The 17241-nt window shown below is 42.9% G+C and overlaps 2 protein-coding genes across 3 annotated transcripts in view; one reads left to right on the top strand and one right to left on the bottom strand.

The window, feature by feature from the left end:
• On the top strand, positions 1-10936 carry LOC109867034 (sodium- and chloride-dependent glycine transporter 2-like). The gene is made up of 14 exons (XM_031801445.1): positions 1-426; positions 889-1033; positions 1489-1620; positions 1743-1916; positions 2274-2424; positions 2584-2716; positions 2915-3153; positions 3309-3433; positions 3528-3640; positions 4246-4377; positions 4668-4767; positions 4985-5085; positions 5581-5748; positions 9960-10936. Exons 1-14 carry the CDS (start codon positions 1-3, stop codon positions 10110-10112), a joined length of 2292 nt encoding a protein of 763 aa, XP_031657305.1. The 3' UTR covers positions 10113-10936.
• A 2378-nt stretch (positions 10937-13314) lies between these two features.
• Positions 13315-17241, bottom strand: part of LOC109867458 (cytoskeleton-associated protein 5-A) — a 36527-nt gene continuing 32600 nt past the window's right edge. For both annotated transcript variants that reach the window (XM_031801231.1, XM_020456631.2), the window contains 6 exons: positions 16475-16663; positions 15592-15720; positions 15395-15478; positions 15054-15216; positions 14650-14774; positions 13315-14328 (listed from right to left, as the gene is read on the bottom strand). In XM_031801231.1, the coding sequence (XP_031657091.1) occupies positions 14074-14328; positions 14650-14774; positions 15054-15216; positions 15395-15478; positions 15592-15720; positions 16475-16663 (945 nt within the window). In that variant the 3' untranslated portion in view covers positions 13315-14073. The remainder of the gene's footprint in view (positions 14329-14649; positions 14775-15053; positions 15217-15394; positions 15479-15591; positions 15721-16474; positions 16664-17241) is intronic.

The raw sequence follows: 17241 nt of genomic DNA on the forward strand, positions 1-17241 counted from the left end.
ATGAACAACAGGCAGGTATCTGATCGTTCCACCCAGGAGTCGTTACCACAATCAGATAATGGAGCGGTAGGAGTAGCAATAAACAAACAAGATAATGTCCCAGATCTACCCTCTTCAAACTGGCAGAATCCCTCAAAAACAGTGGAACAAACTTTTTCTCAACCGGTGGATAGGCCTAACACAAGAAATGGAACGTTTAAAACCGACGCACCTGCAACGCATAATACCGGCGTTGATGGAGCCGAATGTGCCACTGTGGATAATTTTACGACACACAGTCATGGCACAGATTCCTGTCCCAATGCAAGTGTTACAACGAGCCCAGTAGAGCAAAATGGCACGGGGACGGAGATTAGTCCCACCACTGTGATATTGGAGACAGATGGAAACATTTCGGTTCTACCTGGCACAGTGACCGGGGACGGGGTAAGAGTCCGTTATTTTATTACTCAGGCATGACGCGAGTAAAAAGCATGCCCAGAACATAGCCAGTGGCTGATTTCATCTGTCAAGTGTAAACTGGTGTGCTGCCTAAACGAATTTCACTTTCCTGAGTGCATTTTGCTGGTGTTCCGTCCCAATGCATTACTTACTGCAGAGCAGGGTGTTGCGGAGTAGTTTGTAGCGCTGCAGACCCTCTCCATTGTTCTATTCCCTGGGGACATATCAAACCAAATAGCGCCCATTGTGTGGAAGTGATGGAACGCATCATGATTGTAGCCTAATCGAAACAGAATCATTAGAATGAATAGTCCTACATTTATAATTACAAAAATGGTGAAATGTGCAGGAACAGATCAAATTGATCGGTGATATTTAAAGACTTTTCGACATCAATCATATATTTGTGTTTTTAAATAACCGTTAAACGTTAATTGTTTCCTTCAGGATGATGATGACGAAGGAGGGGATGAGAATAAAGCGAGAGGAAACTGGTCCAATAAAATGGACTTCATTCTCTCAATGGTTGGATATGCTGTTGGTTTGGGAAACGTCTGGAGATTCCCATACCTAGCCTTCCAAAATGGAGGAGGTAAAGGACACATATATGTTGCAAAACAATTTGATTCGTTTGCACCCCTCATCAACTGCATCTGCTATTCTCAGCAAAGAAAACAGAATATAAAAAATAATTAAATCCCTATCTGTTTATTTATTTTGGAGACTTTATTCGTTTTAGCGTTTGACTATTATTTCAATAGCCTATTTTAATAAATTAAATAATACTAAATGAACAATTTACATAAAATAATAATAATCTTAATAATTACAATAATAATTATGTGATTCGTTTAATATTGATACTAATGCAGTTTATATTATTAAATAAAACGAATAATAATTGTGATTCAACTACAATTTACATTTATATGCTGTGAAATTACATATTTCTTGTCCAATAATTTCACCATTCAGCCTGTTTCATGCAAAAGTGTAATCGGATTGAGCTGCCTGACATTCAACTCCGTTTCCACTACCTTCCTGAAGGTGCTTTCTTGATTCCTTATCTAATCATGTTGGGTCTTGCTGGAATCCCCATATTCTTATTGGAGGTGTCCTTGGGGCAGTTTGCAAGCCAAGGACCCGTGTCGGTATGGAAAGCAATCCCTGCTCTTCAAGGTAAGCCAAACAACAGCGATCATACTTGAACAGTACGTAAGCATAGTCTATTTTTTATTATAACCTATACATTTCAGGTGCAAAAGAGTAATTTCTATATTTCGTCTCATTCGTTATTTTAGGTTGCGGGATTGCCATGTTGATAATATCAGTCTTGATAGCCATATACTATAACGTAGTAATGTGCTGGACATTGTACTACCTGTTCGCTTCGTTGAAGGGCTCACTCCCCTGGGCGAACTGCAAGAATAAATGGAACACTCAACACTGCAAGGACAAAGACATGCTTCTTCTTGGTAAGTTTTCAGAAGACAGAACACCTTCCAATTTGGAATGCAAGGATTCATTGTTGTTAGAAATGTTTATTGTGAGAAAATACTGTGCATTTCATTTATTCAGGGATATAAAATCCTTTGGATTGTAAGTCATATAAATAGGCCACAATCGAATACTATGGCAAAGCATTAATGTCAGGTACCGTACAAATGCTTACTTGACACAATTCTTGCTGGAGGGCAGGCTACTGTGACGCCCTCTAGCGTCCATCTGTTCTTCTTGCGCTGCATCGTGGATTTATTCATACCACCTCAATTTTAGCCACCACAGAATGCACATGCTACCACCCACTTTCTTCGCTTTTGTTCTCCTGTCAGATTCATGCATTCTGTGGGATGGGAACGCCACCTCTATAAGGAATACTACATTATGTTTGTCTGCTGATGTCATTGGGAATCTGAGCAAACTCACTAACATCACATCTGAGATCAACAAAACCTATGTCAGCCCAAGTGAAGAGTACTTTAAGTACGTATTGTTTATTATGTTAGGCTATGTAATAGAATTTTAAAAAATATGTCTGCTGTGTGTGTGTGTGACTGAAGATTTTTCAGTGAAAATAATATCTTGTTGATTTGAAGGCATTGCATTGTAGCCTGATGTCTCCCACTCCCTCTCTCCATGCAGATATAATGTACTGAACATCTCCAGAGGAATAGAATACCCAGGGGAAATCCGCTGGCCTCTGGCCCTCTGTCTTCTCTTGGCATGGGTTATTGTCTACGCCTCACTGGCTAAAGGAATCAAATCATCTGGGAAGGTAATCATTGTCACTTTCCAGCCAACATGCTTATATTATTCTTTTGATGCTTTTCTTAAGAGATATATGTTGTGGTCATTGGGGTCTGTTTTAGGATTGTTGTCTTTGTGCCTACGTTGCTGCACTGATTGACAATAGGATTATAGGATTATTCAAGTTTTTCTATTCTATTCTGTTGGATTCTGTTCTATTCTATAGGTGGTGTATTTCACAGCTACGTTCCCCTACGTGGTGCTGGTGATTCTGCTGGTCAGAGGAGTTACTCTGCCTGGAGCTGGGGATGGCATCCTCTACTTCATCACTCCCAAGTGGGAGAAACTCTACGATGCCAAGGTGTGGAAGGATGCTGCAACCCAGATCTTCTTCTCCTTGTCAGCAGCCTGGGGTGGACTCATCACGCTGTCCTCCTACAACAAGTTCCATAACAACTGCTACAGGTGAGCAGGGTTAAACCTTATGGGACGGTTTCCCGGACACAGATTCTCTATTGGGTATGCTTCTTACTCCAGAACTAGTCTTAAGGGTCCAGGAAACATGCCCTACATGTAAACTATACTGTAGATGCAATTTCAGACTGTCTTTGATCTTTTAGGGACACCATCATTGTGGCCTGCACCAACAGTGCCACCAGCATCTTTGCAGGGTTTGTCATCTTCTCTGTCATCGGGTTTATGGCTCATGAGCTGAAAGTGCCCATCGAACAGGTGGCTGATGGGGGTAAAGAAAACCGTTATTCTAGTCTATTAAAATAACTTTTTGAGGTAATATTAGTGTAACTAGACAGTTCTGTTGTCTTGTTGTGATTCTGCAGGTCCTGGCATAGCCTTCGTAGTGTATCCAGAGGCCCTCACCAGACTTCCTCTCTCTCCTTTCTGGGCCATCATCTTCTTCCTCATGCTACTCACCCTGGGACTGGATACCATGGTAACTATTGTTCTGCTTTCTGTTTTCTGTGGATGTAAGTGTTTGTATTTAATTACTTGGTGGTCTTTTATTTTAATTTAATCTTTATTTAACTAGGCAAGTCAGTTAAGAACACATTTTTACCAAACCCTGCCCTAATCCGGACGATGCTGGGTCAATTGTGCGTCGCCCTAATGGTTCATTAGGTTGATAAGACCTCTGCAAGGTCTTAGTGGTTGATAAGACCTCCACAAGGTCTTAGTGGTTGATAAGACCTCCGCAAGGTCTTAGTGGTTGATAAGACCTCCACAAGGTCTTAGTGGTTGATAAGACCTTCGCAAGGTCTTAGTGGTTGATAAAACCTCCACAAGGTCTTAGTGGTTGATAAGACCTCCACAAGGTCTTAGTGGTTGATAAGACCTCTGCAAGGTCTTAGTGGTTGATAAGACCTCTGCAAGGTCTTAGTGGTTGATAAGACCTCCACAAGGTCTTAGTGGTTGATAAGACCTCCACAGGGTCTTAGTGGTTCATTGTAAGTATGTGTAGTACCAAGATTATGTCATTTTGCTTTCTGTTGCTCAACGGAATCTATTGTATTAACTAAGTATCTACTGTCCCTGTCTCAGTTTGCCACCATTGAGACCATAGTGACGTCTGTGTCAGATGAGTTCCCCAGATATCTGAGGAAGTACAAGGCCCTCTTCACCCTGGGGTGCTGCACCTCTTTCTACATCCTGGGGTACCCCATGATCACAGAGGTAAGGCCTAATCTGATCCTCAGCATTCACTCATCTGTAGCGTTTACCATAAATGACGTATGCCTTGAGAAGGCGCTGTGTCGTGCGCTGCTCTGCAACAACTAGATCCTGGCCCTAGTCATTTTGTCAATATCGCAAATGTATTATACAGTTTAGGTGTCTGAGTGGCATGTCTCAAACACTAAGGATACACAGTCAAACTAATAGAATGACATTGAGAGTCAGTGAGGCTGTGTAGAGGACTGCTATGTTTTCAGTGCTCTGATGTGTCTTGTATCCCATCCTGGCAGAATGGAATGTATATGCTTCAGCTGATGGACACATATGCAGCCTCATACTCTCTGATCATCATCGCCATCTTTGAACTTATTGGAGTATCATACATTTATGGTAAGTCATGTATAGTCTTGACAGGCACTGGTCCAGTGTTTGTACAGTTTTTTTTCAGACTGTATTCGAAAGATACCTTATTCGACAAAGACCTTATATGGCATAAGCCTACCTGTAAATGTTTTCAAGATATGCTTTACTAATTGTGGTTGAGTAACATTATCAACCTTGGTACTGTGTGTGAAAGGACTCACACTATCTGGTTGTTGTGTTCTAGGTCTGAAGAGGTTCTGTGAAGACATTGAAATGATGATCGGGTTCCAGCCAAACATGTTCTGGAGGGTCTGCTGGGCCTTTGTGACCCCCACCATTCTCACAGTAGGTGCTACCATCCCCAGGCCAATATTAAATATATTCTGTATTCTCATGTTGCTCTGTGTGATTTTATATAGAACATGTTGCTTTCAGCATAAGAAACAGTGTTAACTGCATAAAAATCGAATTACATGGGCATTGTGCATCACTTTACCATGTCAGTCATATTGAGTGTTTACATGAGTGTTCTAGTCCAGGGTTTCCCAAACTCTGTCCTGGGGCCCACCCTGGGTGCACATTTTGGTTTTTGCCCTCGCACTACACAGCTGATTGAAATAACCAACTAATCATCAAGCTTCTGATTATTGAATCATCTGTGTAGTGCTAGGGTAAAAACCAAAACGTGCACCCAGGGTGGGCCCCAGGACCAATAACGTGCACCCTGTTCTAGCCAAATGCAGGGGCTTTATACCTTCTAATAATTGTATTTCTATAGTTCACCTAATGCTCAGTAGCCTTTAATGTCTTGGTTGTCCCTGTCTTCTGCCTGTACTACAGTTTATCATGAGTCTCAGTCTGTACCACTGGAAGGTGATGACCTATGAGACCTACACCTACCCCACCTGGTCCATGGTGATGGGCTGGCTCATGGTGGTGTGTTCTGTTATCTGGATCCCCATCATGTTTGGCATCAAGATGCACCTGGCCCCCGGCACCTTCATCCAGGTATGAAATGATTTACTGTAGCTATCCCCCTGCTAAAGACATTTTATGTAGCTCCCCCCTCCCCCTGCTAAAGACATTTACTGTAGCTCCCCCTCCCCCTGATAAAGACATTTAATGTAACTCCCCTCCCCCTGATAAAGACATTTACTGTAGCTCCCCCTCCCCCTGATAAAGACATTTAATGTAGCTCCCCTCCCCCCGATAAAGACATTTACTGTAGCTCCCCCTCCCCCTGATAAAGACATTTAATGTAGCTCCCCTCCCCCTGATAAAGACATTTACTGTAGCTCCCCCTCCCCCTGATAAAGACATTTACTGTAGCTCCCCCTCCCCGCTAAAGAGATTTAATGTAGCTCCCCTCCCCCTGATAAAGACATTTACTGTAGCTCCCCCTCCCCCTGATAAAGACATTTAATGTAGCTCCCCCTCCCCCTGCTAAAGACATTTACTGTAGATCCCCTCACTAAAGCCATTTACTGTAGCTCCCCTCCCCTGCTAAAGACATTTGCTGTAGCTTCCCTCCCGCCACTAAAGACATTTCCTGTAGCCACCCTCCCTACTAAAGACATTTACTGTAGCTCCATCCTCCCCTGCTAAAGACATTTACTGTAGCTCCCCTCCCTCCACTAAATAAATTTCCTGTAGCCACCCTCCCTGCTAAAGACATTTACTGTAGCTCCACCCTCCCCTGCTAAATACATTTAATGTAGCTCCCCCTCGCTCTGCTAAAGACATTTACTATAGCCACCCTCTCTGCTAAAGACATTTACTGTAGCTTTACCCTACTAAAGACATTTACTGTAGCTCCCCCCTCCCCCACTAAAGACATTTACTGTAGCTCCCCCTCCCCCCACTAAAGACATTTGCTGTAGCCCGCTCCCCCCACTAAAGACATTTACTGTAGCCCCCTCCCAGCTAAAGACATTTAATGCAGCCCCCCCCCGCTAAAGACATTTACAGTAGCCACCCTCCCTGCTAAAGACATTTACTGTAGCTCCCCCTCCCCTTGCTAAAGACATTTACTGTAGCTCCCCTCCCCCTGCTAAAAACATTTACTGTAGCTCCCCTCCCACCACTAAAGACATTTCCTGTAGCCACCCTCCCTACTAAAGACATTTCCTGTAGCTCCCCCTCCCCCTGCCAAAGACATTTCCTGTAGCTCCCCCTCCCCCCGCTAAAGACATTTCCTGTATCTTCCCCTCCCCTCGCTAAAAACATTTAATGTAGCTCCCCCTCCCCTGCTAAAGACATTTACTGTAGCTCCCCCCTCCCCTGCTAAAGACATTTACTGTAGCTCCCCCCTCCCCTGCTAAAGACATTTAATATAGCTCCCCCTTCCCCTGCTTAAGACATTTAATGTAGCTCCCCCCTCCCCCTGCTAAAGACATTTAATGTAGCCCCCCCCTCCTGCTAAAGACATGTACTGTATCCCCCCCTGGTAAAGACATTTAATGTACCCCCTCTCCCCTGCTTAATACATTTAATGTAGCCCCCCCCTCCTGCTAAAGACATTTAATGTACCCCCTCTCCCCTGCTTAATACATTTAATGTAGCTCCCCCCTCCTGCTTAAGACATTTAATGTACCCCCTCTCCCCTGCTTATTACATTTAATGTAGCTCCCCCCTGCTAAAGACATTTAATGTACCCCCTCTCCCCTGCTTAATACATTTAATGTATCTCCCCCTCCCTCTGCTTAAGACATTTACTGTAGCTCCCCCTCCCTCTGCTTAAGACATTTAATGTAGCTCCCCCTCCCTCTGCGTAAGACATTTACTGTAGCTCCCCCTCCCCTGCTTAAGACATTTAATGTAGCTCCCCCCTCCCCTCACTAAAGCTATTTACTGTAGCTCCCCTCCCCTGCTAAAGACATTTGCTGTAGCTTCCCTCCCGCCACTAAAGACATTTCCTGTAGCCACCCTCCCTACTAAAGACATTTACTGTAGCTCCATCCTCCCCTGCTAAAGACATTTACTGTAGCTCCACCCTCCCTACAAAAGACATTTACTGTAGCTCCCCTCCCGCCACTAAAGACATTTCCTGTAGCCACCCTCCCTGCTAAAGACATTTACTGTAGCTCCACCCTCCCCTGCTAAATACATTTAATGTAGCTCCCCCTCGCTCTGCTAAAGACATTTACTATAGCCACCCTCTCTGCTAAAGACATTTACTGTAGCTTTACCCTACTAAAGACATTTACTGTAGCTCCCCCCTCCCCCACTAAAGACATTTACTGTAACTCCCCCCTCCCCCACTAAATACATTTACTGTAGCTCCCCCTCCCCCCACTAAAGACATTTGCTGTAGCCCGCTCCCCCCACTAAAGACATTTACAGTAGCCCCCTCCCAGCTAAAGACATTTAATGCAGCCCCCCCCCGCTAAAGACATTTACAGTAGCCACCCTCCCTGCTAAAGACATTTACTGTAGCTCCCCCTCCCCTTGCTAAAGACATTTACTGTAGCTCCCCTCCCCCTGCTAAAGACATTTACTGTAGCTCCCCTCCCACCACTAAAGACATTTCCTGTAGCCACCCTCCCTACTAAATACATTTCCTGTAGCTCCCCCCTCCCCCTGCTAAAGACATTTCCTGTAGTTCCCCCCTCCACCCGCTAAAGACATTTCCTGTAGCTTCCCCTCCCCTTGCTAAAAACATTTAATGTAGCTCCCCCTTCCCCTGCTTAAGACATTTAATGTAGCTCCCCCCTCCCCCTGCTAAAGACATTTAATGTAGCCCCCCCCCTCCTGCTAAAGACATGTACTGTATCCCCCCCTGCTAAAGACATTTAATGTACCCCCTCTCCCCTGCTTAATACATTTAATGTAGCCCCCCCCTCCTGCTTAAGACATTTAATGTACCCCCTCTCCCCTGCTTAATACATTTAATGTAGCTCCCCCCTGGTAAAGACATTTAATGTACCCCCTCTCCCCTGCTTAATACATTTAATGTAGCTCCCCCTCCTGCTTAAGACATTTAATGTACCCCCTCTCCCCTGCTTAATACATTTAATGTAGCTCCCCCCTGCTAAAGACATTTAATGTACCCCCTCTCCCCTGCTTAATACATTTAATGTAGCTCCCCCCTGCTAAAGACATTTAATGTACCCCCTCTCCCCTGCTTAAGACATTTACTGTAGCTCCCCCTCCCCTGCTTAAGACATTTAATGTAGCTCCCCCTCCCTCTGCTTAAGACATTTACTGTAGCTCCCCCTCCCCTGCTTAAGACATTTACTGTAGCTCCCCCTCCCTCTGCTTAAGACATTTACTGTAGCTCCCCCTCCCCTGCTTTAGACATTTAATGTAGCTCCCCCTCCCCTGCTTAAGACATTTAATGTAGCTCCCCCCTCCCCTGCTTAAGACATTTACTGTAGCTCCCCACTCCCCTGCTTAAGATATTTACTGTAGCTCCCCACTCCCTCTGCTTAAGACATTTAATGTAGCTCCCCACTCCCTCTGCTTAAGACATTTACTGTAGCTCCCCACTCCCTCTGCTTAAGACATTTACTGTAGCTCCCCACTCCCTCTGCTTAAGACATTTACTGTAGCTCCCCACTCCCTCTGCTTAAGACATTTACTGTAGCTCCCCACTCCCTCTGCTTAAGACATTTACTGTAGCTCCCCACTCCCTCTGCTTAAGACATTTACTGTAGCTCCCCACTCCCTCTGCTTAAGACATTTACTGTAGCTCCCCACTCCCTCTGCTTAAGACATTTACTGTAGCTCCCCACTCCCTCTGCTTAAGACATTTACTGTAGCTCCCCACTCCCTCTGCTTAAGACATTTAATGTAGCTCCCCCCTCCCCTGCTTAAGACATTTACTGTAGCTCCCCACTCCCTCTGCTTAAGACATTTAATGTAGCTCCCCACTCCCTCTGCTTAAGACATTTAATGTAGCTCCCCCTCCCTCTGCTAAAGACATTTACTGTCTCTCTCATCTTCCATGTTATGTAGTGGTCCAATAATGTATCCTAATAATGGTTAATGTAGCATAATAATGCCTAAGGTAGGTTGATAGTGAAATTGAGATGCTTGTTAAGATCATCCTACAAAAGAGTGAAAATAATTGGAATATTCTTCTAATGCTATGTTACTACACTTGTTCTAGGACATCTGGCTCAAGGGACAATGGTTTTATACAACAGTGTTCTAATGTTGTCCTGATGTGTGCCCTGGTATTATGACATGTTATGGTGATGAATTTTACTGTGTTTCAGCGTCTGAAGCTAGTGTGCTCCCCTCAGCCAGACTGGGGTCCCTTCCTGATGAAGCACAGAGGAGAACGCTACAAGAACATGATCGACCCGCTAGGAACCAACTCCCTGGGGCTCAAACTCCCTCCTAAAGGCCTGGGCCAGACCCAGTGCTAATGTCTGTTCCTGGACAAGTGACAAAGTTCACCAACTCTGCAGTAGTCATCTGTTGTTCGCTCTATTCAACGTTTGCACACTTTTCTATAGATTACACAAAGGGAAATTGAAAGTCAAAGTCCAAGATTATGCATGTTGTCTTCTGACAAAGACCGTCCCTTTAATACAGCAGTAGGCCTATGATCGATTTTACAGTGAACAGGGCTGATTTGGTGCCTACTGTGCTTAATCTCCAGTCTTCCACAATGCTGTTTATTTTATTTCTATTGAACTATTCTGAGCCCACTGGTTAGGAGAATGGTTACAGACATGTCCTCCCAGCACTCAACACTGTTACTAAATAGATTTGAAAAAAGAATGAGGTTTGTTGTGATGCATGTCATTGTCAAGAAATCTGCACTAGGAAACATGTTGATGAAAGATATATTGCCACCCCTATCTGTTTGCGTGTGCTGTAGCATAGTTATAGGTAAACATGCCATGTCAGCTGCTCAATTAACTAATAAGCACATCCCAACAGAGAAAAACTGTGGCTACAATGACTGAATCAACCTCAAACTTCCCCTGTTCTAAAATGACACTGCCTTTTGTATAATCAACGTGTAACTTGTATGTCAAATAATTTGTGTTGCATGTGCCTACAACGGAATCAGAAAACACCGTAATTTGTCAAGAATTTGGCACGTTACACATAATGTTGATCATGCCGTTCTTGTATGTCATGCTTCTATTTGTCTTTGGCTGCTGAGAGTGTTTCTAAATGTATTGTATGCTTGCACTTGTTTGAATACAGCCCTCTTCCCTTGTATGTAGTCACAAAGCATGCTTGGAGGCTGTACTGTTGATTCTACCGTGTTTTCCATTCTTTTACATCAATTTAGGATATACAAAACCAAAGATGGCTTTCTTAGTGAAAGATATGGAGACAGAAACATCTACGGGAAGTTGAATATACTGCCAGTCAATTTCAATTTGATCACAAATGTTTTCCAGCATGTTTATGCCACATCTTCAGGTAACCTTTGGCCTTTGAGATGTACTCGAATTTTAAAAGATTGTATGGATTGAAAAATAATTAAGTTATTAGATTGTTTTAAATAGTGTGCTTTTTCAGCACTTTATGGATATTTGAGGCAATACCCCAGATTTTGTATTTATCTACACAATTGCGATATGTATATTTGCCTTTATTGTAAATGTTGAAAATACAACTTTAAGACTTGGATTCAATCCGACGCATGCTATAGCGCAGCTGCGGTATAGGGGACATTTTGCCTTTGAAAAGGTAATTTACACTTGAGCCGACATTCAAATCGTTAACCATGAATGTGAACTCCGCAAACGGCTGGGAAGTAGCCTTTAACAGGCACATTGTCATCTGTCTAGCGCAGTAGCATTATAAACCATGTTCGGATTAAATCTTGGCCTAAACCTGTTGAAATCCTGAAATACCTTTATTAATATACATGTTGTGTATACTGAACAAAAATATAAACGCAACATGCAACTATTTCAATGATTTTACTGAGTTACAGTTCATATAAGGAAATCAGTCAGTTGAAATAAATAAATTAGACCTTAATCTACGGATTCCACATGAACTGCAGAGAGGCGAGAGAAACGCACACCTGTTAAAGCGAGGTGCTGGCTAGAGGAGTTCAACACTTGAAAAAGAAAAGGAGATCCGCACACTCTAGGAGCTAGCTCAGATGCAATAACTTAATAACCTCATAACCAACGTTTCGACTGACAAACTGTCTTCATATAATGACGAACACTGCGGGTCACTAGTTAATATAGTGTCAAAGAACACACACGTGTCTGTAATCATGGCCGGGTTTGGTTTGATATCATTGGTTAATTTACAGCTATAAATAGAACATATAAAAAACACAAATGAATAGCATACGATCATAGATACAATTTAGCTACATAGACCTACAAACATTTTCAATGAATAGCACAATTACAATAACCACAAGAATGGCTTCAGATCAAAGTCTAAGTTGAGACCGAAGGGAGCAAGGTTCTTTAAATTAAAGACCCAGGCAGCCTCTCGTTTTAACAATAAATAGTCGAGGTCAACCCCTCTCCTAGGGAGGGTGAAGTGTTCGATGTCGATAGAACGTAGGGACAAATCGAGTGGTTCGCTTCCAAAAAGTGGTCCGTAACTGGATACGTAGAGTTCCGTTTTTTTTACCACAAGGACAAGTTAGAAGATAAATAACTGCCTTATTGGAGCACGTGATAACACATTTGATTGGGATTTGTTTCCCTGTTTGGGGGTGTTTGAAGGAGTTACATTTGTAAGTGCCATTGCATTACGCGCAGCCATTACACTTGTAGTTTCCATCCGGCAGAGGCGCAAACAGACTTTGTACAGGGGTATTTTGGGGTGGTAAATCAGTTTACCAATTGATCTCTGAGATTTCTGCCCCATGAGAATACGACCAAGGGACGGTCCAAAAACACATTACCGATTCTGTCATCGTACTTAGAATATGCCAATGTTTGTAAACGATTCCCTTAATTTGTTCAGAGCATTTTGAATAGTAAAATAGTAAAAACGCAAGAATGCTTCTTTTTGCGAGACTGTCCTTGAAAGATATCATGATTCATATCATTCTTTCAAAAAGGGCACAGCCTTGGGTTGGCATAGGCCCGCCCACTGGGGAGTCATGGCCGAGCCAATCAGAATGAGTTTTCCCCACAAATTTATTACAGACAGAAATACTCCTCAGTTTCATCAGCTGTCCGGGTGGCTTTGATGATCCCACATGTGAAGAAGCCGGATGTGGAGGTCCTGAGCTGGCGTGGTTACCGGTTGTACATACTGGCAAATTCTTCAAAATGACGTTGAAGGAGGCTTATGGTAGAGAAATGAACATTTAATTATCTGGCAGACATGCCTGAAGTCAGCATGCCAATTGCACATGCCCTCAAAACTTGAGGTATCTGTGGCATTGTGTTGTGACAAAACTGCACATTTTAGTGTCCTTGTCTCCAGCACAAGGTGCACCTGCGTCATGATCAAGAATAAAATGCAAAACATAGTTTGTTCAAAAACAAACTTGCTTTATTGCCATTTTCACTACAGATTAAACACTCATAAGAGCAACAATTTAAGACTACTTCCATTTGAATTAAATAAAAACAATGAGTCAGAATGAGCAACATTCTGCTACAGTACGCAAGATGGGCACATCATTAAACCAGCAGATTTTATTAATGCAAACTTTATTTACAAAACATGAATTCCTTCATGCCATGCTCCTTCCTTCACTTTGAGAACAGAATCCTTCAGGGTTTATGAGTCTTAACTTCATAGATGAAAAAGCTCATTAGCAAGTGCAGCAAACAGTGGTATAAACTAACAAGGCCTGGAAACAGGTTTGGGGTCAATTCCATTTCAATTTCAGAAGTAAACTGACATTCCAATTCTGATTTTCCTCAATACTTCTGTATGACAATTTAAAAAAAAATTGGAATGTCAGTTTACTTCATGAATTGAAACACACTCCAACCCTGCTGGAGGCTCAGAGAAATGTTATGGTTTGACAATGGAATTCTAAAACCTAAAAAAGGACAGGTTAAGTTACACATATTACAGCATTTTGCACATGGAAACTGTACACTATAACCCTAACTTGACACTTAAAAGCATTGAGTGGTTAGCACACATGAGTATATACAAACAATTGTGCCACGATACTAAACAGAAACTAGTCCACTTATAGAATATTATACAATGACAGGTTCTTTTTTTCAATTTATACACAGAAGAGGGGTTTGCCCTGAAAAATAAGGCCAGGATAAGAGATGGGTTTGGGGGTGGGTAAAGCCAATGCTTGGTGGGTTTCAGGGTGGAGGCTGGCTAACACATTGGATAGACTGGGTATAGAGGTGGGGTTAGGGGTCACTCATTGGATTGACTGGGTATAGAGGTGGGGTCAGGGGTCACTCATTGGCGGTTGCTCTTTATCCGCTCCAGCCTCTTCTTGAGGTCGTCGAGGTTGGCGGCAGGGGACGAGGAGCGTGTGGGGCTGTGGGAGTGGGACTGCTCCTGCTGGAAGTGGGACTCACGGGACTCCTTGAGCTGAGACAGTTTGCTTTGGAGCATGTCTGTGGAGGAGGCCACCGAGGGCTTGGACAGCAGGGACGTGATGGGACGCGTCGGTCCACTGTCCCCCTCCACCTGCTGCAATAGCTGAGCCTGCTGTAATGACAGAGAGAAGGAGGGAGAGAGAGGAGGGGAGAGAATATATAGAAAAAAAGGTAGAAGGAGAGAACAGGTGATAAGGTTTACAATTGTGTGACACTAGCTATAATATAATGGGGACACTCAAAAGCTATAATATAATGGGGACACTCATCAAAAGCTATAATATAATGGGGACACTCATCAAAAGCTATAATATAAATGGGGACACTCATCAATACAGCAAGTATTATAAATCTACATCGTAATATAAATATATAAATCTAAATGTGAAATTGGTAAGCCAAGTTGCATCAATGGGATCGATATTAAACTAACCCTGGAGTTGTTCTCCAGTCCCTGTCTCTGTCTCAGTATCTTCAGTCTCTCGTAGTACACAGCAGGTTTCATCTCCTCTCCGTTCAGAGGCACTGAGCCAGAGTCTAGGCCATGTTGGGGAATCACTGGAACAGAGAGAGAAACATCACACTTCAACTCTTCACAGCTACTGAGCTGCTTTTTAACCAGTACAGCAGATGCATATAATATCAACGAATTGACATACAGTAGCTAGATACTAGTAAACCACAACAGTAATAACACTCCTTATACCAGAGCACTGGAGCCAATGTTATAGGATTACTAAAGTCTGTGGGTTGGCCATGGTAGACACTAGTCATATCAGATAACGTATGAAAAAGGTAAAGACCAATAATTCCCTTTTAATCCTGCAGGGTTATTACCTGTGCTAGAAGGCTGGATCCTGCCTTTGCCCTCTCTCTCAGACTCAATCATGCGCAGGCCTCTCTCCACGTAACTCTGAAAGAACTGAGACGTGTTCCTCAGGAAGGGCTCCAGGTCAGCGTCTGAGTACTTCTGTTTGTACTCATACAGCTCCGTCAGACCCTGGAGAGAACATCACAACACACACAGCCAACTTAAAACAATTCTGGAGTGGGACTGGAAATGAATTTAACCAGTTATTGAGAACACATCTTTTACAATTAGGAACTGAGCAGGGGGATGAAAACAGTAAAACTAAGGTATGAATACACGAACAGGAATAATAAAGAAAATAAATCACCTCTTTTGTGTTTTCCTTGGAACCAATCTTCTTGAAGATCTCAGAGAGGATGTCGCTCACTTTAGCTTTCGACATCCTGTCATCCTGGAAGCAGGAAGAAGAGATTAGGCTTCATGGAAGCTTGACAATTCTCTTTAATTCAGAGTATTCACTTGGTGTTCAATAAATCTAATAGAGGTTGGGTTAAGTGAACATACCTGTCCTTTCTCTGTGCCCCTGTCAGACTTCATGCCAGAGAAGTTTCCAGAGTGTTTAACCACACGTCTCAGGTGGGCCTCCAGCTCAGACTCATTCCTGTTCTCGATCATGGACATGTGGTCTAGGATCTAGCCACCGCAAAACAACATGGTCAAAACAACTACAACAGCCTACCTATGGTCTACTTAACAAAAACCAGTGAAAATAGACAGCAGTACCCCTGAGTAATGAAGACCAGTGAAAATAGACAGCAGTACCCCTGAGTAATGAAGACCAGTGAAAATAGACAGCAGTACCCCTGAATAATGAAGACCAGTGAAAATAGACAGCAGTACCCCTGAATAATGAAGACCAGTGAAAATAGACAGCAGTACCCCTGAATAATGAAGACCAGTGAAAATAGACAGCAGTACCCCTGAGTAATGAAGACCAGTGAAAATAGACAGCAGTACCCCTGAATAATGAAGACCAGTGAAAATAGACAGCAGTACCCCTGAATAATGAAGACCAGTGAAAATAGACAGCAGTACCCCTGAGTAATGAAGACCAGTGAAAATAGACAGCAGTACCCCTGAGTAATGAAGACCAGTGAAAATAGACAGCAGTACCCCTGAGTAATGCACTAATAAATAGTACATTGGTTCAATTCAATACAACTTAAATTGTTCCTCAAGGGGGAAATTCCTCTGTGTACATAAAACATTACAAATCACTAAATCATTGGCTGTGAATGACGTGTATGTATAGTACCGTGGCTCCAGTGAGTTTACACAGTGTGTGTGTGTCCGTCCGTCCGCGCAGTACCTTGGCTCCAGTGAGTTTACACAGTGTGTGTGTGTGTGTGTGTGTGTGTGTGTGTGTGTGTGTCCGTCCGCGCAGTACCTTGGCTCCAGTGAGTTTACACAGTGTGTGCAGTAGGGTCTTGAGGGTCCTGTGGGGTACATCACTCTTCAGCTGCTTGAGCTTCTCTTTGGGGAACACCTTCATGAAGTTGTGAACATCCAGTAGGATGCGGTCCAGATTGATGCTGTTGATGGTCTCTGGCAGGAACCGGATCATACGCCACAGGCACTGCAGACACAGAACAAAATAAATTCCATTTAATTCCAATCATCAGTTTGAGATTGTACAGAGAGTAAAGGGAGAAATTCACCACTTTTTAAAGTCAAATTCAGTATCCTCCATTTTTGTGTTCGTTGGGAATACAAAGAATAGGAAGTTTATGTCTGAGAAAATCACGTGACAATGTACATAGTATGTAGTGATGGGGGGGGGGGGGGGAAATAGACAGTTCAAATTGCAATATTATACCGATACTTTGATGGCAAGTATTCATTTGTAAAAATATAAATAATAATTGCTAGTCGGCTGTACCTGTGCCAAAACTCAGGTATTTTTCATTCTATAGCTTTGTTCTCCATTTTCTTTAAATAGTGAGCCAACGTGTTTTCAGCACTCATTTTCTCATGCTCGCTTATCTCTCTGCAGCAGACACACAGTGAGCAATGTTTGTAACATCAAATCGCAATAAAATCGCAGTAACGAATCGCAATACATAGAATCATGAGAACCACAATACATATCGTACCGTGACAATATATTGTGAGGTCCCTAACAATTCTCAGCCCTAATAGTATGTAAAATAACAA

Source organism: Oncorhynchus kisutch, linkage group LG22, assembly GCF_002021735.2.
Source record: "Oncorhynchus kisutch isolate 150728-3 linkage group LG22, Okis_V2, whole genome shotgun sequence".
Taxonomy (NCBI): Eukaryota; Metazoa; Chordata; class Actinopteri; order Salmoniformes; family Salmonidae; genus Oncorhynchus; species Oncorhynchus kisutch.

Excerpts from the sequence above, each read along its gene's own strand:
- LOC109867034 (XM_031801445.1), top strand. The coding sequence starts at position 1 with ATGAACAACAGGCAGGTATCTGATCGTTCCACCCAGGAGTCGTTACCA. Across the intron at positions 2,717-2,914 it reads GAATCAAATCATCTGGGAAG|GTGGTGTATTTCACAGCTAC; the intron begins GTAATCATTGTC and ends TCTATTCTATAG. Across the intron at positions 5,086-5,580 it reads TGACCCCCACCATTCTCACA|TTTATCATGAGTCTCAGTCT; the intron begins GTAGGTGCTACC and ends CCTGTACTACAG.